The sequence below is a fragment of the Hemibagrus wyckioides genome, linkage group LG13 (genome assembly GCF_019097595.1).
Source record: "Hemibagrus wyckioides isolate EC202008001 linkage group LG13, SWU_Hwy_1.0, whole genome shotgun sequence".
NCBI classification, from domain to species: Eukaryota; Metazoa; Chordata; class Actinopteri; order Siluriformes; family Bagridae; genus Hemibagrus; species Hemibagrus wyckioides.
In genome coordinates, this window is record NC_080722.1 from 21,583,732 (window position 1) to 21,611,463 (window position 27,732).

The 27,732-nt window shown below is 36.4% G+C and overlaps 1 protein-coding gene across 5 annotated transcripts in view; it reads right to left on the minus strand.

Annotated features, from left to right (window-relative positions):
* Positions 1–1,983: 1,983 nt before the first annotated feature.
* The window catches only part of LOC131363797 (uncharacterized), a 52,633-nt gene continuing 26,884 nt past the window's right edge, over positions 1,984–27,732 (minus strand). For 2 of the 5 annotated variants that reach the window (XM_058406663.1, XM_058406664.1), the window contains exons 3-33: positions 17,821–17,880; positions 16,836–16,877; positions 15,775–15,801; positions 15,532–15,653; positions 15,079–15,351; positions 14,902–15,003; positions 14,546–14,660; positions 14,364–14,390; positions 14,173–14,205; positions 13,494–13,526; positions 11,060–11,086; positions 10,817–10,938; positions 10,364–10,636; positions 10,187–10,288; positions 9,831–9,945; positions 9,649–9,675; positions 9,458–9,490; positions 8,787–8,819; positions 6,381–6,407; positions 6,138–6,259; positions 5,685–5,957; positions 5,508–5,609; positions 5,153–5,267; positions 4,971–4,997; positions 4,781–4,813; positions 3,955–4,062; positions 3,361–3,545; positions 3,046–3,200; positions 2,575–2,817; positions 2,334–2,496; positions 1,984–2,231 (exon numbers count right to left, since the gene is read on the minus strand). In XM_058406663.1, the coding sequence (XP_058262646.1) occupies positions 2,154–2,231; positions 2,334–2,496; positions 2,575–2,817; positions 3,046–3,200; positions 3,361–3,545; positions 3,955–4,062; positions 4,781–4,813; positions 4,971–4,997; positions 5,153–5,267; positions 5,508–5,609; positions 5,685–5,957; positions 6,138–6,259; positions 6,381–6,407; positions 8,787–8,819; positions 9,458–9,490; positions 9,649–9,675; positions 9,831–9,945; positions 10,187–10,288; positions 10,364–10,636; positions 10,817–10,938; positions 11,060–11,086; positions 13,494–13,526; positions 14,173–14,205; positions 14,364–14,390; positions 14,546–14,660; positions 14,902–15,003; positions 15,079–15,351; positions 15,532–15,653; positions 15,775–15,801; positions 16,836–16,877; positions 17,821–17,866 (3,183 nt within the window). In that variant the 5' untranslated portion in view covers positions 17,867–17,880 and the 3' untranslated portion in view covers positions 1,984–2,153. Of the gene's footprint in view, positions 2,232–2,333; positions 2,497–2,574; positions 2,818–3,045; positions 3,201–3,360; positions 3,546–3,954; positions 4,063–4,780; positions 4,814–4,970; positions 4,998–5,152; positions 5,268–5,507; positions 5,610–5,684; positions 5,958–6,137; positions 6,260–6,380; positions 6,408–8,786; positions 8,820–9,457; positions 9,491–9,648; positions 9,676–9,830; positions 9,946–10,186; positions 10,289–10,363; positions 10,637–10,816; positions 10,939–11,059; positions 11,087–13,493; positions 13,527–14,172; positions 14,206–14,363; positions 14,391–14,545; positions 14,661–14,901; positions 15,004–15,078; positions 15,352–15,531; positions 15,654–15,774; positions 15,802–16,835; positions 16,878–17,820; positions 17,881–18,643; positions 18,814–27,732 lie in introns of those variants that run through there. The other 3 variants (XM_058406665.1, XM_058406666.1, XM_058406667.1) reach the window with 3 other exon arrangements.

Below are 27,732 nucleotides of genomic sequence, written 5' to 3' on the forward strand. Positions count from 1 at the left end.
ATCTGTACTTTTATTTAAAGTATCATACTTAAGTATGGTTTTCAGGTACTCTTTACACCTCTGTCTATAAGATCTAGGCAGGGAAGAAAATACATCTAAAATATGACCTGCAATTTAGCAAAATCTACTTTCTGGGATGCAGAGAGATTATGGTTCAGAGTGAGATGAGCTGTATTTGAACACTTAAATCATAACTCATTTGGTTACTAGAGGGACCAGCAGGAACCGAGGGTATTCTATTCTATTCTATTCTATTCTATTCTATTCTATTCTATTCTATTCTATTCTATTCTATTCTATTCTATTTTGGTATATAATAATTCAAAGACTAGGCTTACCAATGGGAAAACACTATAGGAACTTAATACATAACAATGTGACTTTTAGACATGCAAGTGGTTAAGGCACTAGATTGTTGATTGAAAGTTGATTGAACACTTGCTGTATGCTTATCTGGAAGGTGTGACTTATGCTTCTCAAACCTGAGAAGTAGGCAATTGACTGTGTTTAGTGTACATAAAGAGTCAATGTATTTTTTTTCCTATCAAGTCCACTGTCCATGTCCAGAGAAAAGAAACTAACATGTTTTGTAGATGTTTCACAACATCAAATGTAACTATAAAAATGAGTTTTATAAGGGCTGTGTGTAATTCATTATTACATTTAATTTAATATAATTAAATTTTATTTGGACATTGTTGCAAAGCAGCTTTACAGGATATTTATTATTTGTATTGGTTTTTATATAAAATTTAATAAAAATAACAAAGCTTAATATTTGAATTCATATGTATTCCTAATGATCAGGCCAGAGGCAATGACAGTAAGAAAAAACTTCCTGAAACAATTTAAGGAAAAAACCTTGAGAGAAACCAAACTGAAAAGGGAACACATCATCATCTGGGTGACATGGGAGAATGTGATTATTAATAACTTCCTTATGTAGCAGAAGAGGTGGCTATTAGTAGAGGGTGTGGCCATGTAGGTAGTTTGTTGGTCTTTTTAAGCAAGCACCTAAAAGAAGGCCTGATCTTTTGTGTGGAAGCATGCTGTTCTGTACTTCCTTGTTCATTTGTGCATGAACATGATGTGGAGGAGAAGGCAGGCTAAGCAAAGGTAGATTGTTTGGCTTCACATTCACAAAGCCTTGTTTTATTAAATTAGGGTATTATGTTTTTAATGTAGATGTAAACATCATGGATTTGCCTGCCTTTGGTCATGCTCATTCTCCATTGATCCTGAATACCCTCAGAAAGTAGTTTGGGATTGATGGCTGTTTTAAAGGTACTTGTAGAGGGTTTTATATAATGTTTGGAAGTGTTTTGTTTTTATTATTTTAATGAGATTAAAATAAAAGTTCAATATTGTGTTATGTTATGGAGTCTGTTTTTTGGGGTTAGTTGTGTTTTATATGAAATTGTCTCTTTTTTCTTCTTTTGGATTGCTCTGTGTGGAGAAGCTGGGACTGTATTGTATTAGAGTTTATAGAGGGTTGGCTGGCTATTAATATCTTTTTTTTTTTGAGGAGGGTTTGATTACATTTTTTTGTTATATTGGTATTAATAAACAATCTATGAAATTGAGTATTGTTTTTTTTGTGTATACTCAAAAATAGAGTGTATACTCACTCTAATATGTACTTCAGTCACAAGCTCTTTAGATTGATATAAAATAGCAATATGATAATTGCTAATTTTCTTTTTTTTTTGGCTAATATGACATTCCTGTCTTAATGCTGTCATCAACATCTTGAATGTTGTTGCTTGGTAAATAACACTTATTAAATTGATTTGTTAAATGAACAGTGTTTCTGTTTGTGTACGTTTGATTTTTTTTGTCATTGTTCTTAAATTCTTTTTTTTGTTTGCTTCATACATGTTGTAATTTTTTTATGATTAAATATTATATTTATTAGTAATGACAATCATAAACAACTTATTTTAGGTATAAAATAAAAGCAACAGGAATAAAATGCTTGAAAGATTTATTTTGACTGATTAAGGGAAGTATAGAGGAATACAATCACTTCAAATGTAGTTAAAAAATGTATATCATTTTCATACATGATTAAATCCAAGCAATAATTAATAAACAAACATAGAGCAGAGATTAAAGAATTAACATAGTAGCACTGTAGGTTTCAAGCTAACAAATCAGAATTTCATGGTAATGGCAGCTGAGTCGTAGAAATCTACAGATCGGCGTCTTCTGGAAAGATGTCGAGGGCATGGCTGAGAGAAGAAAAGAAAAAGCAGAGAGGAAAATGAAAGCATGAATTGCAAATGGAATTTTTAATATTCTAAATTTTCAGCCTTGTCTTTTAGAAAAATTACCAGTGCACAGTTGCCTGTCTTCTGCAAACAGAGGTGGACTTGGCAGTGCAAGTAGATCTTGACGGAGAAGCCAGTGAATGTGAACATCCTGAAAGAGAAGTGGCTGGATGTGGAGACACCGTTCCGCAACACGGACACCGTGCCATCATTGGGGTTCGGACACCTGGAGAAAGAAAGAAATACTATGTAAGTGATCTGAAAGCTACAGTCACATTTTTAGTCTATTTAGTCTATCACCTACTCCTTAATGATCAGGTCCCAGCGGACAGAATAGTCAGTCTGGTTGACTGGTGTGGCCCAGCAGTTGTCCAGCACAAGAGCGATCTGAGTGCTGTCAAACTGATCCACTTCCACCGCTATATACATCTCATGGTTCACTTCTAGGGTCACATTGCCAGAGTATGGAACCAAGAATGTAGCATCGGTATACGGTTTCATGTGGATCTGGTATGTGCCCTCAGTGGACAGTTGCTTGCTGATTACACTGTGAATAGATTTAAATGTATTTAACATCTAAATAATAATAATAATAATAATAATAATAATAATAATATAGTCAAAAATGTTTCATACATATAGTATAACATGGTTTAATTATTAGAAATTATTTAGTTGTAAATAAAAAGTCAGATGTAAAACAGACAAAATTAGCTGTTTAGTTAAAATTTACGGTATGTCTGCTTAAGTTGTGACACTGTAGCTAGATTTATACCCTCCTATCACTTCCATGTCCGTGGGCATGGAGATGCTCTGGATGATTGGATACACACAAGAAAAGGTGATGTTGATCCCACCAGTACGACTGATTATACCTGTCGTGTTAGGTGACCCAACACTGTTCTTGAAGATGATGTGTGTGGCATTATTCTGAAGAAACAATTTTGAACGAAATCACATTTTAAAAGCTTTATACTGACACTCTTAGAAAATAATCCCAAAATGTGGCACAGTTTCTGTTCTCACCACTAAATACACAGTATTGTAAGGTGTAGAGCAATAAATATAATAGTGTCAATGTTGTTTTTACCTCCAGAGTTGTGCCACACGTGTTAGCATCACTGTCAAATTTGAAGATCAGCCTGTTATTTTGGATCTCTCCTTTGCAGCTTGGGTCATTAAGATGGAGAACTTCCACAGAATATCCAGCCTCAAAGAGCTGACACTGAGACAGAGACAGTGATCCATTACTACCTGAGCATGTTTCAATGGCGCCTGAGAGTAAAAATAAAGAGAAAAGTCAGGAAAATGTTGAAATATTTTACAGAGTAATGCATGAATAGAAATGGATCAAGTGAAAATATTAATAATAACTGTAACACTGGTTAATTTCCTGTATTGGTTTCTAAATCAGGATTCACTGTTATATTTGAAAGCAGCAAGTGAATGCTATTCATATTTTTATTTTGTTAAATATTGTTGGATGTGTTTTTAATTGAATGTCTTTTAATTAAATATTCTTCTACATCTCTAAAGCTTGCCAAAGGTGGATGACTTATTGGGTTATTTTAACAGTTAATGAAGGTGGTTTTGTCTTCACACTTCATGCATAACATTGTACCTAAGATTTTCCATTAGCATGTACTACTTATGGGAACAAACAATAGTATAATGAGAAATGTACCATAAATATTCGGGCTGCTCGTTGTAATGTACCTACAGGCACAGCCATAAACTCCATTTATTTGCCTACAGACTTCATCCCAAGCACAGTTCAAGATCTGACAGGGTGCTACAAAGACAGACAAGCAGAAAGACATAATCTCATCAAAATTATATTATCACAGTGGGGTGAACCTGATATTCATAATATAAAACTGTCAACCAAGCTTTCTTACTCAATTCTATAGTTTACCTGTGAAAAATACAAATAACAGCATGGATTATTTTTCCCTGGGTTGTTTCGGGTGGGATTTATGGGCTGTTGGTGGATTGTCATGTCAGTTAGTTGGGGACTCATATATAGCATAATCTGTCCTACAGTTTCCATGGCAACAGTAAGCTCTGGAAACATGCTGAAAGTAACTTGATAACTGATTATAATTGATTATAATTATGAATTGGCTTACTCTTTGACACACAGCTTACAATTTTTTTTTTGCAAATTTATTTCTCTACTAACTCTAAAATAAAGTATAAAATACAGTATACTTATTGGTGTTTGTGTAATGGTATTGTCATAAATATATGAAATACATAGTCAGGATAATCTAAAACCTACTGATTGCAGATATTGTTATAGCACTACAAAATTAAGCAAAAAAACAACAGACAAATTAACAAACAAAAACAGATAAATAAATCTAGTATTCTAAACACTATTTGGACAGTTCATTTTCAGTTCAGGACAGCTGAAACAAAGCTGAAATGGTTCTTAGCACTAAATGTTCACACATTTATATATACTGTATATACAACAACATATTGACACCGTGCCAGTTAAACTCTACCTGTTGTGGTTATTATTGGAGTTGTTGTTGAAGCTGAATTAAAGAGAGAAAAAGCAAAAAAAGTAGATGATTTTAGTCAGAAGTCAGTAGTTGTATTTTGAATTTCAGAAGTAGAATTTAAGAACAATGGAATGTGTGGATATAATGTTGGCATGTTTTTTAAATAGACACACTCTCAGTGAACTTTTACCTGGTGGTGCTGTTGTACTTGATGGATCTGTAGGAGAGAAAAAAGAAGAAAAGGTGAAAAATAATCAACTTTTACCAACCAGTCAGAATCCACAATTCAACAAGACTGTAGGATAAACATGATATTTAGGATAAGTCAGACTTTGTTATTGTCAAATCAAAGAATAATAAGAGAATAATGACCTGTAAATTCAATAGCCCAACGTCCAGGGATATTAACATTACTAGCTGATGACAGCTCATAGGCATAGTTTACTGGAAGGGTGACAAAATGTCTGTTCTCCATGCAATAGCCGGCCTAAAAGATCAAATTTCAATTAAAATTGGCAAATTCATTCATTCACTTGTCCCTTACTAAGGTATGAACTTATACTTTACATGTTAATAATCCATGAATCATGTGAAATTTATGCTTGTGGTTTTTTTGAGACACTTTACATGTTATGCCTCACACAGTTTTGACATGTACAGGTAATGGCTTCTTTACAATCATTACAGATTGTTAGAGTGGAAATATATGTGACCATGAAACACTTACCAGCCAGTAATTAGAAGGAATGTAGGGAATGGTCCCATAGTTCATCAGGACAAAAGAGCGGTCTCCACCATCTGAGGCCAAGACGACTTGAAATGATGCCAACTGACAAAGAAGGAAGATTTAATTAATATTGTGTGCTTGGGATTCAAAACACTGCACCATTTTATTGACTCTTACCTGGAGCTCAGAATATTCAACGGGTACATTTTCCCAAGTGGCAACAAAAACCCAGGAAGCAGAAAAGGGCACATATGGGGACATCCTAGCAATTTCTCGGTTAGCCTGATCTATAAGAGACCCGCTTGTGGCCTGCTCGTAGGTCCATCTTCCTCTATGGTGAACTTCCAAATCAGCCCACAGTGGAGCGATGATGTCTTGGCCGAGATAGCGGTTTGGTAGTGCATCATCGATGTTTGGAATGAAGAAAGCAACATAACCATCCATACTCAGCTGAGAGAGAAAAGACACAGATTATTAATCTATTAACATGAAGACGGTTGAAAACACAAAGTACGACAAATGTTTGTTAACCTTCAAATGCGAAAATAAGAAAATAGTGTGGAAAAAAGAATCAGATATTCAAATGAATAAATTTAATATAAAGTGTCACCTTCCTGTATTTGTACTTACATAGAACTGACTGTATGTTTTTCCAGCATACTTGAAGGGTTGCAGCAGATGAATGGTTTGATATTGTCCATCACTGAGGGAAAGTTGTGTCGCTCCAGGTCCCACTGGAAACAAGGCTGAACCTGAAACAAATCAGTAGTTAAATTTAAAAATGTATCAGATCTTATATGTTTAAGGACAATATAATGAGTGGATGGATTGTTCATATGTTTATATATAGACAAACTGTCAGTGAAATTTTACCTGGTAGTTCTGATGTAGTAAATGTATCTGTATGAGAGAGAGAGAGAGAGAGAGAGAGAGAGACAGAAAAGGATACAAATTCATCACAATCAGTATTTCAATCTTTACTAACTAATGCTGTGGTGTGTGGTGAGCAATTATAGTATTTTCTTCTGTTCTACAGCTTGTGGTCAAGGTTTTCTTCTATTGTAGGCTACAGTATTTTAGGCTGTGACACTGCAGTTTGAATGCTCTACCGAACCGTTTGCGCTCGCTGCATTAAATAAAACCAAAAAGGCACGTTGCTCAAAATAATGTGCGCTCTGTAGCTCGGTTTGCTGTGCTATAAGAAGACAACTGCCTTTTCTTTTGTTTGTTTTGTAACGAGAGATGCGGGATAATGTAGTGGAGAAGAAAGCATATGTTACTTTAAAATGTAGTGGAGAGAGAGAGAGAGAGAGAGAGGGAGAGAGACAAGATCTATGAAAATGAAAAGAACTATGAAAAACAGTTCAACAACACTGTGGTATAAACATGATATACAGTATAAATTATGATTTTTTATTGCCATCATATTTGCAACAAACAAATGTAATATAAAATTCTAGGTCCCACTTGAAACAAAGCTGAATTTAACAACATATCAGAGCTCATATTTTTAAGCACAATATAACGTGTGGATTTAATGTTCACATGTTTATAAATAGTTCACGTTTATAAATAGTTTACATGTTAATAAATAGTCACTTTGTTTATAAACAAAGCTGAACCTGAAACAAATCAGTAGTTGAATTTAAAAACTAATCAGATCTCATGTGTTTAAGGGAAATATATATATATATATATACACTACTCACAAAAAGGTAAGGATATTTGGCTTTCAGGTGAAATTTCAGGATGCTCCTAAAATGCACTATAACCTTTACAGGTGAACTTAATTTGACCTTCTCTACACTTTTGAATGCACATGTCCAACTGTTCAGTGTTTCAGTACTTTTTGCGTAAATTGCTGTTCTCTAACAAGGTGCTTAACGGCAAAATTCACAACTGGTGTTTGATCCAGGAATCGACCAATAAATTTTCTGGTTCAATTAGAATTGGTATTTAAACAGTCCTCTTCATCATGCTGTTCACATTTTGACATCATGAGACCAAGACCACACCTAACAATTGATCAACAGTACCTCGCCATTGCGAGGCTTCAAACAGGATGTTCTCAGAGGAAAGTGGCCACTGAGCTTAGAGTGTCACAGTGTAGAAGTGATGGCCACTAATGATGTTGGAGACGTCAAGGAGAGCGCTATGCATCAGCCACTGTTGTGGTGGTGTTACAGTCTGGGCAGGTGTGTCTACTCGATTCAGAACTGCCCTACATCTTGTGAATGGTATTGTGACAAGCCAATACTACCTGAATAACATCATTAATCCAGTCATTGTGCCCTTGCATGAACAACACAGGCCTAATTTCATCTTCATGGACGACAATGCTCCAGCTCATCGAGGTCGCATCATTAGGGAAGGCTGCTGGAGGCTGGGGTACCTCAAATGGAGTGGCCTGCACTTTCTCCATACCTGAATCCCACAGAAAGCCTATGGGATCAGCTGAGTCGCCGTGTAGAGGCTCGTAACCCTGCACCCCAGAACCTCAATGACCTGAGGGCTGCCCTACAAGAAGAGTGGAATCCCATGCCTCAGCGGACAATAAGCTGACTCATGAACAGCATGAGACGTCGTTGTCAAGCTGTAATTGATGGTCAAGGGCACATGACAAATTATTGAAACATTGACATTTTTTGTTGTGGTATACCCACCACTGTTGTTGGCTTTTGTTTCAATAAATTGTTTGAGATGAGGAAATCACCATTGCATGCTTGTACTTAAATACCCTACTTTCATGATATAACATCACTGTAGCGTGAACGTTTTACATTTTCCATAAATTTCACCCAAAAGCCAAATATCCTTAACTTTTTGTGAGTAGTAGAGAAAGAGAGAGAGAGAGAGAGAGAGAGAGAAATACTGAAATCAGAATTTCAATATTTAGTAACTAATGCTTTGGTGTGTGACGGGCAATTACAGTATTTGTGCAGTAATCTCATTTTGCTTTACATAAAAAAACAATAAAAAAAAGAAATAAAGAAATTTTACTTTGTGACTGGTCAAATATCAACAATAAAAGGTGTAACGAGAGATGTTGGATAATGTAGTGGAGTAGAAAGTATATGTTACTTCAAAATGTAGTGGAGTGAAAGTAAAAAGTCTCAAAATAATTTTTATATTTTAATAAAGTAAAAAAAAAGATACTTAAGTACAGTAACGAATTACATTTACTTCATTACTGCCTAGCACTGGCTGAAACAAAGCTGAGATGGTTCTTAATAAAGAGCTTTCTATATATATGTAGACACGGTGTCAGTTAAAATTTACCTGTTGTGGTTATTATTGGAGTTGTTTTTGGAGCTGAAATAGAGAGAGAAATAGGAGAAAGTGAGTACCTGATTTTGGTCAGTAGTCAGTAGTTGTATTTTGAATTTCAGTAGTTCAATTTAAAAACGAATCAGATCTCATACTGTATGTTTAAGGACAATATATTGCATATAATGGTGACAATATGAAGGGTGGATGTGATGTTTGCATGTTTATATATTAGACACACTGTCAGTGAGAGAGAGAGAGAGAGAGAGAGAGAGAGAAATACTGAAATAAGAATTTCAATATTTAGTAACTAATGCTTTGGTGTGTGACGGGCAATTACAGTATTTGTGCAGTAATCTCATTTTGCTTTACATAAAAAAACAATAAAAAAAAGAAATTTTACTTTGTGACTGGTCAAATATCAACAATAAAAGGTGTAACGAGAGATGTTGGATAATGTAGTGGAGTAGAAAGTATAAGTTACTTCAAAAATGTAGTGGAGTGAAAGTAAAATGTCTCAAAATAATTTTTATATTTTAATAAACTAAATAAAAAGATACTTAAGTACAGTAACGAATTACATTTAATTCATTACTGCCTAGCACTGGCTGAAACAAAGCTGAGATGGTTCTTAATAAAGAGCTTTCTATATATATGTAGACACGGTGTCAGTTAAAATTTACCTGTTGTGGTTATTATTGGAGTTGTTGTTGAAGCTGAATTAGAGAGAGAAAAAGCAAAAAAAAGTAGATGACTTTAGTCAGAAGTCAGAAGTTGTATTTTGAATGTCAGAAGTAGAATTTAAGAACAATGGAATGTGTGGATATAATGTTGGCATGTTTTTTAAATAGACACACTCTCAGTGAACTTTTACCTGGTGGTGCTGTTGTACTTGATGGATCTGTAGGAGAGAAAAAAGAAGAAGAGGTGAAAAATAATCAACTTTTACCAACCAGTCAGAATCCACAATTCAACAAGACTGTAGGATAAACATGATATTTAGGATAAGTCAGACTTTGTTATTGTCAAATCAAAGAATAATAAGAGAATAATGACCTGTAAATTCAATAGCCCAACGTCCAGGGATATTAACATTACTAGCTGATGACAGCTCATAGGCATAGTTTACTGGAAGGGTGACAAAATGTCTGTTCTCCATGCAATAGCCGGCCTAAAAGATCAAATTTCAATTAAAATTGGCAAATTCATTCATTCACTTGTCCCTTACTAAGGTATGAACTTCTACTTTACATGTTAATAATCCATGAATCATGTGAAATTTATGCTTGTGGTTTTTTTGAGACACTTTACATGTTATGCCTCACACATTTTTGACATGTACAGGTAATGGCTTCTTTACAAATCATTACAGATTGTTAGAGTGGAAATATATGTGACCATGAAACACTTACCAGCCAGTAATTAGAAGGAATGTAGGGAATGGTCCCATAGTTCATCAGGACAAAAGAGCGGTCTCCACCATCTGAGGCCAAGACGACTTGAAATGATGCCAACTGACAAAGAAGGAAGATTTAATTAATATTGTGTGCTTGGGATTCAAAACACTGCACCATTTTATTGACTCTTACCTGGAGCTCAGAATATTCAACGGGTACATTTTCCCAAGTGGCAACAAAAACCCAGGAAGCAGAAAAGGGCACATATGGGGACATCCTAGCAATTTCTCGGTTAGCCTGATCTATAAGAGACCCGCTTGTGGCCTGCTCGTAGGTCCATCTTCCTCTATGGTGAACTTCCAAATCAGCCCACAGTGGAGCGATGATGTCTTGGCCGAGATAGCGGTTTGGTAGTGCATCATCGATGTTTGGAATGAAGAAAGCAACATAACCATCCATACTCAGCTGAGAGAGAAAAGACACAGATTATTAATCTATTAACATGAAGACGGTTGAAAACACAAAGTACGACAAATGTTTGTTAACCTTCAAATGCGAAAATAAGAAAATAGTGTGGAAAAAAGAATCAGATATTCAAATGAATAAATTTAATATAAAGTGTCACCTTCCTGTATTTGTACTTACATAGAACTGACTGTATGTTTTTCCAGCATACTTGAAGGGTTGCAGCAGATGAATGGTTTGATATTGTCCATCACTGAGGGAAAGTTGTGTCGCTCCAGGTCCCACTGGAAACAAGGCTGAACCTGAAACAAATCAGTAGTTAAATTTAAAAATGTATCAGATCTTATATGTTTAAGGACAATATAATGAGTGGATGGATTGTTCATATGTTTATATATAGACAAACTGTCAGTGAAATTTTACCTGGTAGTTCTGATGTAGTAAATGTATCTGTATGAGAGAGAGAGAGAGAGAGAGAGAGAGAGAGAGAGACAGAAAAGGATACAAATTCATCACAATCAGTATTTCAATCTTTACTAACTAATGCTGTGGTGTGTGGTGAGCAATTATAGTATTTTCTTCTGTTCTACAGCTTGTGGTCAAGGTTTTCTTCTATTGTAGGCTACAGTATTTTAGGCTGTGACACTGCAGTTTGAATGCTCTACCGAACCGTTTGCGCTCGCTGCATTAAATAAAACCAAAAAGGCACGTTGCTCAAAATAATGTGCGCTCTGTAGCTCGGTTTGCTGTGCTATAAGAAGACAACTGCCTTTTCTTTTGTTTGTTTTGTAACGAGAGATGCGGGATAATGTAGTGGAGAAGAAAGCATATGTTACTTTAAAATGTAGTGGAGAGAGAGAGAGAGAGAGAGAGAGAGAGAGAGAGAGAGAGGGAGAGAGACAAGATCTATGAAAATGAAAAGAACTATGAAAAACAGTTCAACAACACTGTGGTATAAACATGATATACAGTATAAATTATGATTTTTTATTGCCATCATATTTGCAACAAACAAATGTAATATAAAATTCTAGGTCCCACTTGAAACAAAGCTGAATTTAACAACATATCAGAGCTCATATTTTTAAGCACAATATAACGTGTGGATTTAATGTTCACATGTTTATAAATAGTTCACGTTTATAAATAGTTTACATGTTAATAAATAGTCACTTTGTTTATAAACAAAGCTGAACCTGAAACAAATCAGTAGTTGAATTTAAAAACTAATCAGATCTCATGTGTTTAAGGGAAATATATATATATATATATACACTACTCACAAAAAGGTAAGGATATTTGGCTTTCAGGTGAAATTTCAGGATGCTCCTAAAATGCACTATAACCTTTACAGGTGAACTTAATTTGACCTTCTCTACACTTTTGAATGCACATGTCCAACTGTTCAGTGTTTCAGTACTTTTTGCGTAAATTGCTGTTCTCTAACAAGGTGCTTAACGGCAAAATTCACAACTGGTGTTTGATCCAGGAATCGACCAATACATTTTCTGGTTCAATTAGAATTGGTATTTAAACAGTCCTCTTCATCATGCTGTTCACATTTTGACATCATGAGACCAAGACCACACCTAACAATTGATCAACAGTACCTCGCCATTGCGAGGCTTCAAACAGGATGTTCTCAGAGGAAAGTGGCCACTGAGCTTAGAGTGTCACAGTGTAGAAGTGATGGCCACTAATGATGTTGGAGACGTCAAGGAGAGCGCTATGCATCAGCCACTGTTGTGGTGGTGTTACAGTCTGGGCAGGTGTGTCTACTCGATTCAGAACTGCCCTACATCTTGTGAATGGTATTGTGACAAGCCAATACTACCGGAATAACATCATTAATCCAGTCATTGTGCCCTTGCATGAACAACACAGGCCTAATTTCATCTTCATGGACGACAATGCTCCAGCTCATCGAGGTCGCATCATTAGGGAAGGCTGCTGGAGGCTGGGGTACCTCAAATGGAGTGGCCTGCACTTTCTCCATACCTGAATCCCACAGAAAGCCTATGGGATCAGCTGAGTCGCCGTGTAGAGGCTCGTAACCCTGCACCCCAGAACCTCAATGACCTGAGGGCCGCCCTACAAGAAGAGTGGAATCCCATGCCTCAGCGGACAATAAGCTGACTCATGAACAGCATGAGACGTCGTTGTCAAGCTGTAATTGATGGTCAAGGGCACATGACAAATTATTGAAACATTGACATTTTTTGTTGTGGTATACCCACCACTGTTGTTGGCTTTTGTTTCAATAAATTGTTTGAGATGAGGAAATCACCATTGCATGCTTGTACTTAAATACCCTACTTTCATGATATAACATCACTGTAGCGTGAACTTTTTACATTTTCCATAAATTTCACCCAAAAGCCAAATATCCTTAACTTTTTGTGAGTAGTAGAGAAAGAGAGAGAGAGAGAGAGAGAGAGAGAGAGAAATACTGAAATCAGAATTTCAATATTTAGTAACTAATGCTTTGGTGTGTGACGGGCAATTACAGTATTTGTGCAGTAATCTCATTTTGCTTTACATAAAAAAACAATAAAAAAAAGAAATAAAGAAATTTTACTTTGTGACTGGTCAAATATCAACAATAAAAGGTGTAACGAGAGATGTTGGATAATGTAGTGGAGTAGAAAGTATATGTTACTTCAAAATGTAGTGGAGTGAAAGTAAAAAGTCTCAAAATAATTTTTATATTTTAATAAAGTAAAAAAAAAGATACTTAAGTACAGTAACGAATTACATTTACTTCATTACTGCCTAGCACTGGCTGAAACAAAGCTGAGATGGTTCTTAATAAAGAGCTTTCTATATATATGTAGACACGGTGTCAGTTAAAATTTACCTGTTGTGGTTATTATTGGAGTTGTTGTTGGAGCTGAAATAGAGAGAGAAATAGGAGAAAGTGAGTACCTGATTTTGGTCAGTAGTCAGTAGTTGTATTTTGAATTTCAGTAGTTAAATTTAAAAACGTATCAGATCTCATACTGTATGTTTAAGGACAATATATTGCATATAATGGTGACAATATGAAGGGTGGATGTGATGTTTGCATGTTTATATATTAGACACACTGTCAGTGAGAGAGAGAGAGAGAGAGAGAGAGAGAGAGAGAGAGAAATACTGAAATAAGAATTTCAATATTTAGTAACTAATGCTTTGGTGTGTGACGGGCAATTACAGTATTTGTGCAGTAATCTCATTTTGCTTTACATAAAAAAACAATAAAAAAAAGAAATTTTACTTTGTGACTGGTCAAATATCAACAATAAAAGGTGTAACGAGAGATGTTGGATAATGTAGTGGAGTAGAAAGTATAAGTTACTTCAAAAATGTAGTGGAGTGAAAGTAAAATGTCTCAAAATAATTTTTATATTTTAATAAACTAAATAAAAAGATACTTAAGTACAGTAACGAATTACATTTACTTCATTACTGCCTAGCACTGGCTGAAACAAAGCTGAGATGGTTCTTAATAAAGAGCTTTCTATATATATGTAGACACGGTGTCAGTTAAAATTTACCTGTTGTGGTTATTATTGGAGTTGTTGTTGAAGCTGAATTAGAGAGAGAAAAAGCAAAAAAAAGTAGATGATTTTAGTCAGAAGTCAGTAGTTGTATTTTGAATGTCAGAAGTAGAATTTAAGAACAATGGAATGTGTGGATATAATGTTGGCATGTTTTTTAAATAGACACACTCTCAGTGAACTTTTACCTGGTGGTGCTGTTGTACTTGATGGATCTGTAGGAGAGAAAAAAGAAGAAGAGGTGAAAAATAATCAACTTTTACCAACCAGTCAGAATCCACAATTCAACAAGACTGTAGGATAAACATGATATTTAGGATAAGTCAGACTTTGTTATTGTCAAATCAAAGAATAATAAGAGAATAATGACCTGTAAATTCAATAGCCCAACGTCCAGGGATATTAACATTACTAGCTGATGACAGCTCATAGGCATAGTTTACTGGAAGGGTGACAAAATGTCTGTTCTCCATGCAATAGCCGGCCTAAAAGATCAAATTTCAATTAAAATTGGCAAATTCATTCATTCACTTGTCCCTTACTAAGGTATGAACTTATACTTTACATGTTAATAATCCATGAATCATGTGAAATTTATGCTTGTGGTTTTTTTGAGACACTTTACATGTTATGCCTCACACATTTTTGACATGTACAGGTAATGGCTTCTTTACAAATCATTACAGATTGTTAGAGTGGAAATATATGTGACCATGAAACACTTACCAGCCAGTAATTAGAAGGAATGTAGGGAATGGTCCCATAGTTCATCAGGACAAAAGAGCGGTCTCCACCATCTGAGGCCAAGACGACTTGAAATGATGCCAACTGACAAAGAAGGAAGATTTAATTAATATTGTGTGCTTGGGATTCAAAACACTGCACCATTTTATTGACTCTTACCTGGAGCTCAGAATATTCAACGGGTACATTTTCCCAAGTGGCAACAAAAACCCAGGAAGCAGAAAAGGGCACATATGGGGACATCCTAGCAATTTCTCGGTTAGCCTGATCTATAAGAGACCCGCTTGTGGCCTGCTCGTAGGTCCATCTTCCTCTATGGTGAACTTCCAAATCAGCCCACAGTGGAGCGATGATGTCTTGGCCGAGATAGCGGTTTGGTAGTGCATCATCGATGTTTGGAATGAAGAAAGCAACATAACCATCCATACTCAGCTGAGAGAGAAAAGACACAGATTATTAATCTATTAACATGAAGACGGTTGAAAACACAAAGTACGACAAATGTTTGTTAACCTTCAAATGCGAAAATAAGAAAATAGTGTGGAAAAAAGAATCAGATATTCAAATGAATAAATTTAATATAAAGTGTCACCTTCCTGTATTTGTACTTACATAGAACTGACTGTATGTTTTTCCAGCATACTTGAAGGGTTGCAGCAGATGAATGGTTTGATATTGTCCATCACTGAGGGAAAGTTGTGTCGCTCCAGGTCCCACTGGAAACAAGGCTGAACCTGAAACAAATCAGTAGTTAAATTTAAAAATGTATCAGATCTTATATGTTTAAGGACAATATAATGAGTGGATGGATTGTTCATATGTTTATATATAGACAAACTGTCAGTGAAATTTTACCTGGTAGTTCTGATGTAGTAAATGTATCTGTATGAGAGAGAGAGAGAGACAGAAAAGGATACAAATTCATCACAATCAGTATTTCAATCTTTACTAACTAATGCTGTGGTGTGTGGTGAGCAATTATAGTATTTTCTTCTGTTCTACAGCTTGTGGTCAAGGTTTTCTTCTATTGTAGGCTACAGTATTTTAGGCTGTGACACTGCAGTTTGAATGCTCTACCGAACCGTTTGCGCTCGCTGCATTAAATAAAACCAAAAAGGCACGTTGCTCAAAATAATGTGCGCTCTGTAGCTCGGTTTGCTGTGCTATAAGAAGACAACTGCCTTTTCTTTTGTTTGTTTTGTAACGAGAGATGCGGGATAATGTAGTGGAGAAGAAAGCATATGTTACTTTAAAATGTAGTGGAGAGAGAGAGAGAGAGAGAGGGAGAGAGACAAGATCTATGAAAATGAAAAGAACTATGAAAAACAGTTCAACAACACTGTGGTATAAACATGATATACAGTATAAATTATGATTTTTTATTGCCATCATATTTGCAACAAACAAATGTAATATAAAATTCTAGGTCCCACTTGAAACAAAGCTGAATTTAACAACATATCAGAGCTCATATTTTTAAGCACAATATAACGTGTGGATTTAATGTTCACATGTTTATAAATAGTTCACGTTTATAAATAGTTTACATGTTAATAAATAGTCACTTTGTTTATAAACAAAGCTGAACCTGAAACAAATCAGTAGTTGAATTTAAAAACTAATCAGATCTCATGTGTTTAAGGGAAATATATATATATATATATATATATATATATATATATATATATATACACACACACACACACACACACACTACTCACAAAAATTAAAGGATATTCGGCTTTCGGGTGAAATTTCAGGATGCACCTAAAATGCACTATAACCTTTACAGGTGAACTTAATTTGACCTTCTCTACACTTTTGAATGCACATGTCCAACTGTTCAGTGTTTCAGTACTTTTTGCATAACTTTTGCAGTATTTTTTTATTTAGACATACACAGTCTTTGACTTTACCTGTTGTTCTCATGTAAGTAGTTTCTCTGGTTGCCACCCCATCTAATATACATATGAGAGATAGAGAGAGAGAGAGAGAGAGAGAGAGAGATTTTAAAAATTTTAGAACTTGACTGAGCTCTGATTGGCTGTTCAGTGCCCTGCGTACTCCAAAAACTATTACTACTATGAGCTTAAAGCAGAGCTTACTTTTTTTAAGCAGTAGCTAGCTAGCTTTAAAAGAATCAATTCAATCCAATTCAAAAATTTTTTGTATAGTGTTTTAAACAATGCACAACTCAGAATATAAATTTAAAATATATAAATGTTTCCCTTTTGAACATATTTATGTAACAGCTTGTGGCTGTGTTAGGCTATTGTTAGGCTATTTTGGCTACCAGATAGAGGCATAGAACCACAGACAGCCATGTAGCAATAAGCATATGTAAATCATCTGTTTGCCTGGCTACTTAAGAATAACACAAAAACTCACACTCAGCCTTTGTTATGACAAAAGCTCTGGTTGGCAAAATAGTTGTAAGCTACTTTGTACTAAGCAGTCTGGGCTTTCTTCAATGGATGCTTCTAATTTAAAGTGCTTACTGGTTAAGCTTGTACTGTTTCTTCCTTGTTTTTTTCCTTGTTCTTCCTCCCCTGGTTTTTGGCTTTGTTTGCCATTGAACAGATGTAAGGCAGGGAGTCTGAGGTCTCCTAAACACTATGTTTGATTTTGACGCAGTGTGAGACATTACATTACAGAAAGACTGTGCCAACATCATTGACCCGGATCAGAAGACATGAACAGATATTGTGGCAACTCTAAAGAATTACTGCAGGCTGCTCAGGTAGACAACAGTTTGTTTTAAGATTATTTATTTATTTATTTATTTATAATTTTAAAAAATACAATATATTAAAAATAGAAAAAATGAAAGTAAATCCAACAATATTCAACATTTTGGGAAATTCTTGATTTTTGTTTTATCAGCAAGCTCCATCTACTTACTCATGAAGAGAAGGGTGGCCAGACACAGCATCAGTGGACACCCCATTAAAAGCAGTTAATCTGGGATTAGGACGAAATACATTAACAAACATATGCTCTCTTACAGAGAGGAAAATACACAAACATTTTCAAAATGACCTGAGTGAGGACTGTGTACTAAATTATCAAATAAAGATTATGTACATTCAAAGGAAAGTTGCACATGCTACTTTTTATCCATGGTTAAAATTATGATTTTGTTGTTGTTGTGGCTGCATGGCAATAAAAAATGAGCCTTTAAATATATATATGTAATTAATAAAATGTAATTTTCACATTTTTTAGGAACTATATTCAAATGATATCCTATATATATATATATATATTTATTTATAATGTAGTTAATAAAGTAGTAAAAAAAACATATAAAAATATAGTTATACTTGTATTTACTTATAAATATTTACAATATTTACAATCTTTTTTTTTTTTAACAATAAGCAGTTTTAACTCATGTATAAATTAGTAAAATGGAAGAAAGCACAATGACAAAAGCATAATATAAAGGACTGGATGAAATATGTAACTCCAGTTTAAATCCAAATTTTTTTCCAGAAACAGGAATAATATTAAAGGTGATCCATCTTTTTACTTTTTTACTGACGAGATTAAATAAAATGTCTGAGAATTTTGGGCTTATTCAGAGCAGAATTCTATTCAAAAGCCTAATCGTACTCATCTTTCAGTACTTCCTGCTATTTTCCTATATAAATACATATTTAAAAATAGGTAGCTAAATAAAAGTAAACAAAAGATTTATTTAAATAAAGTTAGATTAGCTTACCAGGCTGTAGTGCACTTTTATTGTGTCTGGGCTGCTGTCTGTATGAGATGTGCATCACTGGGTATCTTATATAGACATTGGTAATGACACCTTAGACACCTTAGCTGTCTAAGGTGATTTTCTTGTCCTACCACTAGTCAGGAGAATACTTTCTGTTTTGTTTATCCTGTGAATGTTTAATGAGGCATGACTAAGATAATAAATATGTTCATGTTTGAAAGTTATACTGTACATAAGTGTATATACAAAATAGCATTTTGAATCTGTTTAGCATAATCTTTGGAGCAAACACATTTGCAATTTATGCAATTTGGGAATTAGGATTGCCCCCGTACAGTGTCTAATTTTTGTTCTTGTCAGTGAAATATTTTCTTTAAGACAATACCCTAATGATGCTCTTCATAGTGAACTAACATTTTCACAGCAACAGGAATGAATACTTGCAATCATAAGTGTTAAATTTTATTGGTTAGATTATAATATTATAATGATTAATAGGTATTATAGATAATTATGTAGTGCTCTACCCTTGTGAGTGTAATTATTTCAATGAATATAATTAGTAGTGTTACAGAAAGTAATATACTTAGAAAATGTGTCCATGTATTTCAATTCAAATTCAAATTTTATTTATCACATATGAAATCATACACAGTATAACATGTAGGGAAATGCTTTTTACAACTGTCCTACATTTGAAGAAAGAAGAAGAGTAATTTAAAGTGTGTGGACATGAAAAATATAGGGGTATAGTTATAGTTTACGGTAATATAAAAATATAAAATATACTATTATATAATACAATGTAATAATAATGTAATATAATAATATATAAATAATATATATGTATAAACATATATAATGTATAGAAAAATATATATATATATATGTGAAAAAATATCAGGAATAAATATGTAAAGTGAGTAAAGTGATGGTGCAGTATGCACACAAAGATTGGAATTGGAAGAGTGTGGTTATTGTGTGTGCAAAGTAGTGCAGTTATTGTATGTGCGACAGTCAGCTGAGGTAGAATGTAATGTGGCATGTGTGGGGGAAGTCCAGAAGTCCCGGTTCTAGGTGTTCTGGTTGTGGGCCATTTAGCAAAACCAAAACTATGCCATAGGTTTCTGACAAGAAACAGAGCAAGTTAGACTAGTTTATTTAAGATGTGTCATGTTGGCTTAATAGTTAACATATTGTTCTTCTTACAGTTGTCTATTATGCTGGCTTGACATAGACTCTTTTTTCGTAAGGAAGTAAGCAAAGAAATCCTGCTGGCTTAACCCATCTACAGCCAACATTTAACTATGCTCATGTATGCTTTTAACAATGAACATGGTCAGAAAGCAGCTTTACAGAAATCTGGACATAGTATTAAAATTCAAATTTTAAATGCATCCCAAATTAGCAAGCCAGAGGTGACGGTAACAAGGAAAAACCTGATGACAATAAAAAAATCCTTTTCTGGGTGACAGCATGATTATGAATAATTTCTCTTCTGTAACTGTGTACTAGAGTCAAAAAGTGATAAGAACTTATGAGCTTCATCAGAATTTAGTCTTCCAGTCTTCCACATCAAATTTAAGTTATTACCTGGTCAATGGTGTGGACTTGAGGTGTCTTTAGACTATCCAAGAAAGAACATCAACAGTCATCTTTAAACTGTCTGTGTTGTACCATCCACAATAATTTTTTATCAAACATATACTTTATCTCCAAGATTCAAGAAAAGGTTGTAGCACAGCAGTTATGCTATACCTCCAGAGGAATAACATTCATGAAATGTATCAGTCAGGTGTATTTTCATCATAGCACAGAGATAGCGCTGGTGAAAGTGGTAAATGTCAAATGACTGGCCTCTGATCAGGATTATGTTTCCTTGCTGGTGTAGCTTGACCTTAGTGCAGCTTTTGACACCATTGAACATACTATTACACTAGACAGCTAGAAAAAGCGTTTTATGTTAATGGAACAGCCCTTACCTGTATTAGGTCTTATTTGAGTGATTGTTATAAGTTTGTATATAAAATGGATGACTTTTATGTGCATACAAAGGTTATGCTTTGTGTTCCACAAGGTACTGTTTTAGACTCGGTGCTTTTCTCCTTATATATGCTCTTAGTACAATTATTAATAAACATGCTATTAGCTTCAACTTTTATACTGATGAAAAACATTTATATGTTTCAGTGTTCTAGCAAAGTCAGATGAGAGGTACCGGTTTGATAAGACTACGTAAAGGACATCAGACACTGGATGCTTATTAACTTCCTCTTACTTAATTCTAACAAGACAGAAGTGCTTGTATTAGGACAACATGTAGCCAGAAGTAAGCTGGTCTTTCTGTTTTATTATGTACAACAGTAAAATTAGCTCCCAGTTAGATTTTGCATTGACTGTAAAATACTACTACTGCATAGGTGGTATGAGGAATCTCTTGTCCCATAAACATGCCAGCATGTGAAATGGCTAGGGTAACCGTAGGTAAGAATGTATTGGGTGCCCTGTAATGGACTGGCATCCCATTCAGTCTGCCAGTGATATATCTTCTATGATATAGCTTTCATAAACCATATCAAGGAAGGTGGACACAGTGTTTAATGCCAGGAACCTAGGATTAAAGCACTAAAAGAAACTTTATATAACTCAAATTTCTGCCTGCCACATGTAGGATGGTCATCAACTGACCTTTGAATCTCACTGCAAGATACCAGACAACCAGGTTGTAAGGTCATAATAGACTGTATTTCCAAGAAAACTTGAACAATGAGACCAAAAGTTATCCAAGGGTCTCAAAAGAGCTGTTACAAAATATTTTGGTAATCATTTATTTTATGAAAAACATTTTATGAAAATAAAATGTGCAGCAGTAAAATTGGTTCCCAGTTAGATTTTGCATTGACTGTAAAATACTACTGACCTTTAAAGCACTGAATGGTCTTGTGCTGTAGTACCTGAACAAACTTTTGTATTTTAATGATCCACCTTACCTACCTTGATTGAAAGGTGCAGGTTATTTGTAGGTATCTCAAGCAGTAAAGGCTATAGCAAGGGGCGGAGATTTTTTTGGAATCGATTTTACAGGCTACACATGTACAACAAGAAACACTTGTCAGTCAAGTGAGGTTTCCATAAAAGATTCCATATTCTAAGCCGTGTGTGTCCAATCCTATCCACAAAGGGCCAGTGTGGTTGCAGGAGGAGTTACACCTGATTCCACATGTTTAATCAACTGATCTTGGCTTTCAATAGACTCAAGTATGGCTTCTGCCTGGCTGGAATGAAAAGTGGCACCCCCACCAGGTCCTTTGCGGATAAGATTGGACACCCCTGTTCTAAGCTGTTTAACACATCTAGCTATCATACATACACTATATTGCCAAAAGTATTCACTCACCTGCCTTGACTTGCATATGAACTTAAGTGACATCCCATTCCTAATCCATAGGGTTCAATATGACGTCGGTCCACCCTTTGCAGCTATAACAGCTTCATCTCTTCTGGGAAGGCTGTCCACAAGGTTTAGGAGTGTGTTTATGGGAATTTTTGACCATTCTTCCAGAAGCGCATTTGTGAGGTCACACACTGATGTTGGACGAGAAGGCCTGGCTCTCAGTCTCTGCCCTAATTCATCCCAAAGGTGTTCTATCGGGTTGAGGTCAGGACTCTATGCAGGCCAGTCAAGTTCATCCACACCAGACTCTGTCATCCATGTCTTTATGGACCTTGCTTTGTGCACTGGTGCACAGTCATGTTGGAAGAGGAAGGGGCCAGCTCCAAACTGTTCCCACAAAGTTGGAAGCATGGAATTGTCCAAAATGTCTTGGTATGCTGAAGCATTCAGAGTTCCTTTCACTGGAACTAAGGGGCCAAGCCCAGCTCCTGAAAAACAACCCCACACCATAATCCCCCCTCCACCAAACTTTACACTTGGCACAATGCAGTCAGACAAGTACCGCTCTCCTGGCAACCGCCAAACCCAGACTCGTCCATCAGATTGCCAGATGGAGAAGCGCGATTCGACACTCCAGAGAACGCGTCTCCACTGCTCTAGAGTCCAGTGGCGGCGTGCTTTACACCACTGCATCCGACGCTTTGCATTGCACTTGGTGATGTATGGCTTGGATGCAGCTGCTCGGCCATGGAAACCCATTCCATGAAGCTCTCTGCGCACTGTTCTTGAGCTAATCTGAAGGCCACATGAAGTTTGGAGGTCTGTAGTGATTGACTCTGCAGAAAGTTGGCGACCTCTTCGCACTATGCGCCTCAGCATCCGCTGACCCCGCTCCGTCAGTTTACGTGGCCTACCACTTCGTGGCTGAGTTGCTGTCATTCCCAAACACTTCCACGTTCTTATAATACAGCTGACAGTGGACTGTGGAATATTTAGGAGCGAGGAAATTTCACGACTGGATTTGTTGCACAGGTGGCATCCTATCACAGTTCCATGCTGGAATTCACTGAGCTCCTGAGAGCGACCCATTCTTTCACAAATGTTTGTAAAAACAGTCTGCATGCCTAGGTGCTTGATTTTATACACCTGTGGGCATGGAAGTGATTGGAACACCTGATTCTGATTATTTGGATGGGTGAGCGAATACTTTTGGCAATATAGTGTACTTTGATAAGTCAGAAATTGATTACGATGTCAGGAAATTAAAGCTGAATTTCTGAACCATTGTCTCAATATCCTTTGATCTTAAACTCAGTTGTAAATGTATTGCAAAAGCAAAATAATTAACCTTCCTGTTCCATTGTATTTTTGGAGATGACTGTACATCTATTCAGTTAACATTTCTTGCCTTCTTCTGTTTCTTTATTTTCATATCTACGTTTCTGTGAACAACAACATATCAACAGACTGGCTTGAGACCAAAAGTTATCCAAGGGTCTCAAAAGAGCTGTTACAAAATATTTTGGTAATCATTTATTTTATTAAAAACATTTTATGAAAATGTTTCTTATGGAAAAAGTTTATACTATATAAAACAAACAGGGAAAACAAGTCCTTTCTTGTTTTCTGTATGGATCTTTCTGTATGGATTTGGTCTTGTCACAGTCATGCTAGCAAGTGTACTCAGACTTGTCTCAGCTAATGTCATCATTTTGCTTGGAAGAAACTGCAGAGCGTACTTCTGATTCCAAGCCGGACCTTCTGAGTCAGAGGAGAGGACAACAGAAAGGGGAGGACTTATCTCGAACTCTGCTTATGCCAATTCCACCTGCAAGCCCCATGAACAAAGCCCACTCTTCATTTTGTACCACAGAAACCACAGAGAGAAGGCACCCAGCTTGAAAATAAAGCCAGGCAGGGGTGGGACTTCCTGAGCAAGAAGCTCTGACAGTGGATGCAGTCATCTACCTTGAGAGCCAAAAATATAGAAAACTGATTAGCCATGTGAATTTACATCCAGCACTGCTGATCTGAAGCTAAGGCTGTTATATGTCCATTATATTGAAAGCACTTGTGCTGGAATGTGATGATGAACGCCAAAGTTTTGCAGTAAGCTCTTAACTGATGTTTATTATAATTTTCCTCTTTATAATCTTACATACTAGTAACAATAGGATGACAGCTTTTAGTTAGGCGAGACGTGTTTTCTTAATTTACTGTAAATTATAAAATATAATTTAGGGGGAAATGTTCACCCGTTGTCCAGATAGATCGGTCCTTTATTTCTACAATCATCAATGAACCCATAGCATCTGCTCATATACGTACTACCTTCAAGAGAGCAAGGGTTATTCCCATTCTGAAAAAACCTGCTCTGGATTGCTCAGACATCAGCAACTACAGACCAGTATCACTTCTCTCTTTTGTTTCTAAAATTCTTGAATACATTGTTTCTAACCTTCGGTCTATCTCTTACATAACAACCTCCAAGATCCCAACCAGTCTGGCTTCAAAGCGGCACATTTCACAGAGACCGCCTTTCTGGCCATCACTGAGAAACTACATGCTGCTAGATCAGCCAAGCTGTCATCTGCTTCATCCTCCTCAACCTTTTGGCAGCATTTAACACAGTCAACCACAAGACTCACTTGTACACCCTCAGGAGTCTTGAAATTCGTGGAACAGAATGGGAATGGTTTGCTTCCTATCTGGATGGTCACTCATATCATAACATGGAGGGGATCATCATTTGCTCCACACAGACTCTCCACTGGTGTCCCACAAGGCTCAGTACCCTTTCATTTTCTGCCTCTATACTCACCTTCTTGGCTAAGTTATATCCCTCACATGGGTTCTCCTACCACTGCTATGCTGATGACTCCTTCTCTCCCTCAGATACCACAGCTTCTGCTCAGATCTCATTGTGCCTGGCGGACATATCAACATGGATGTTGCCTCATCAATCCCAGCAAAACTGAACTGCTCATAATTCATCCCCAGGCCAGGGTCTTTTGATATCCCTGATCAACTCCCCCCTTTAGACACTGCTCACAACCTTGGGGTAACCATGGACAACATCTCTTTTGTTTTGGCACTGAGGAAAGATCTTCTCCTAGATGTCCGAACAGTTCAGTCACTGGCTGTCTTTAGATTCAATTCAAGATTCAAGATTCAAGAAGCTTTATTGTCATTTCAACTACATATAGCTGACGCAGTACATAGTGAAATGAAACAACGTTTCTCCAGGACCTGGTGCTACATAAACATACAACAACAAAGTTCAACATAAAAACAACACCACAGAGCTAGGACAGAAGATTGTCTTAGCCACGTAAAGTGCACAGTATGCAGCTAGGTGCAAACAGAGCATTGACATGTAGTGAATCTAGCTCAAAATTTAAATATTTTAGTGTAATTATAACTGGTTATAATTAATTATAAATATTCAAATGGGGGTTCTTAGAACTAATGGTCAGAGAATCAATAACACAATTATTTGATTTGTTCGTCCAGTGAACAGACAGTATAATTATGTATTAATTCCAGGGAAAGTTATCTTCCTGACCAAGAAAGAATAACTACTTTATAAAGTACTAGCTGTAGTTTAGCACGTAGCAAGAGCAATGTTCAGGGACCCCGAAATTGTGAGCAAAGCACAGAGACAATCACTCGTGAATGAAATGCATTTAATAAAACAGAAACACACAACACATACTAACTACGAAAAACATACATAAAAGACAGGTTAAGGATTATAGAGAGGGGATAAGTAGGCAAAGAGAGATTGAGATTAAGGAAGAGAATACGGAGGAAATCAGAACGAGAGTGAGAGAGAGAGAGAGAAAAGGAAACAGAGAAGAGATCAAATATGGCAAGTTTCAGATCGAGTTTTGGTTACCACGTGTGAGAATCATCAAGGTAATTAGGATTCGCCTTAATAAAGGGGCTTCCGCTTAAAATTGCGGATCTAAAATAATTAGTAACTTTTACTTGCATTGGTTTGTTGATAAGAGTCCTGATGTAGTGGATCAAGGAGGTTCGGAGATTCAAAGTCCTCGGATCAAACATAAAGTATAGTATAGTAGGCTCATATTATGTACTTGAATGACCACCTGGCCTACACTATTGCTTATAAAAGTAAAAGCGGATCATTTTGATAGTAGACACGAAAGAAACAGTAGGAGAGGAAAGGAAACTGGGTATAGGCCATTAAAACATACATTCTTATCTTATAAAACATGTTCTATTTTATGAAAACACAGAACAACAGGTCATGAGTGGTAATACAACCATAAAAATATATAGGAAAAAGGGGAACATATATACAGGTGTGTTAGGCATGGGTCAGGTAGGGTTTTACTATTGTTTTATTGAAACTTGAATCAAGGAACTCTCCTTATGTGTGTGCGTGTGGGGGTCAGGATGAGCATTTTCAGACGCTTTGGGTGTGTGTGTGTGTGTGGTTGAGGGTGTGTGTGTGTGTCTCCAGTCAGAACTTTGGTCATCCCCCGGTCAAGGCATTGATTTGGTTTAGATTAGGGAATTCTTGTTGACTTTTAACGGCAGTAAAACTGCTAGGTGCAGGGTGATTTGCATGTTAAGGTCACAAGTTGATGAGAAGTTCCAGAGGTGTGAGGCTGGGCTATCAGTACTGATGGTCTGCAGAACTCCAGCATTCATGGAGGCAGGATTCCTCCTTTGTCTCCAGTCTCGTTGTGGGGGTCATTGGTTATCCAGAGCCATCAGACATCCTGGAACCTGGCTCCCATGAGTTACAGCATGTCGGTTGAGGTATAATGAAATGACTATAAGTAGTGATAGCTCAGTTGTGAGCTGTGTAATAGTTAATTGAGTTTTTGAGAAGGATGCAACGGACCCCATGAGCAAGTGAGCCGACCTGGAGATGCTACAGACAAGACAGTGCAAAAGACAATAAATAAAAGAAAGACAACACAAAAGAACACAGGACACTTAGCGCCGAGAAAAGAAAGAAGATGTGTACTGGAATGTAAGTGAAATAAGATAAGATAAAGTGAAATGATGTAAAAAAAAGTATTGTGCAAAAATACACAGCAGCGGTTGAGGTAGTGCAAATAGAAATAAACATAAATATGACTATAGCAGCGGATGACAGGTTGAGGTAGTGCAATAAGTATGAACAATATAAATTATGTGTGTGTGTGTCCACACAGTCAAGAGAGAGTGTGTGTGTATCTGTGTGTGAGAGAGACAGAGAGTTGATATACAGTTCAGTCCTGAGTGAGAGTGTGTGTGTGTGTGTGTGTGTGAGAGAGTGTAGAACAGTTCAGTCCCGGGTGTTGAGGAGCCTAATGGCTTGAGGAAAGAAACTGTTACACAGTCTGGTTGTGAGGGCCCAAATGCTCCGGTACCTCTTTCCAGATGGCAGGAGTGTGAAGAGTGTGTGTGAGGGGTGTGTGGGGTCAGCCACAATGCTGTTAGCTTTGCGGATGCAGCGTGCGGTGTAAATGTCCGTGATAGAGGGGAGAGAGACTCCGATGATCTTCTCACTATCCTCTGAAGGGTCTTGCGATCCGAGACGGTGAAGTTCCCAAACCAGGCAGTGATGCAGCTGCTCAGGATGCTCTCGATGGTCCCTCTGTAGAACACAGTCAGGATGGGTTGAAGGGAGATGGGCTTTCCTCAGCCTCCTCAGGAAGTAGACAGGAAGTAGGCG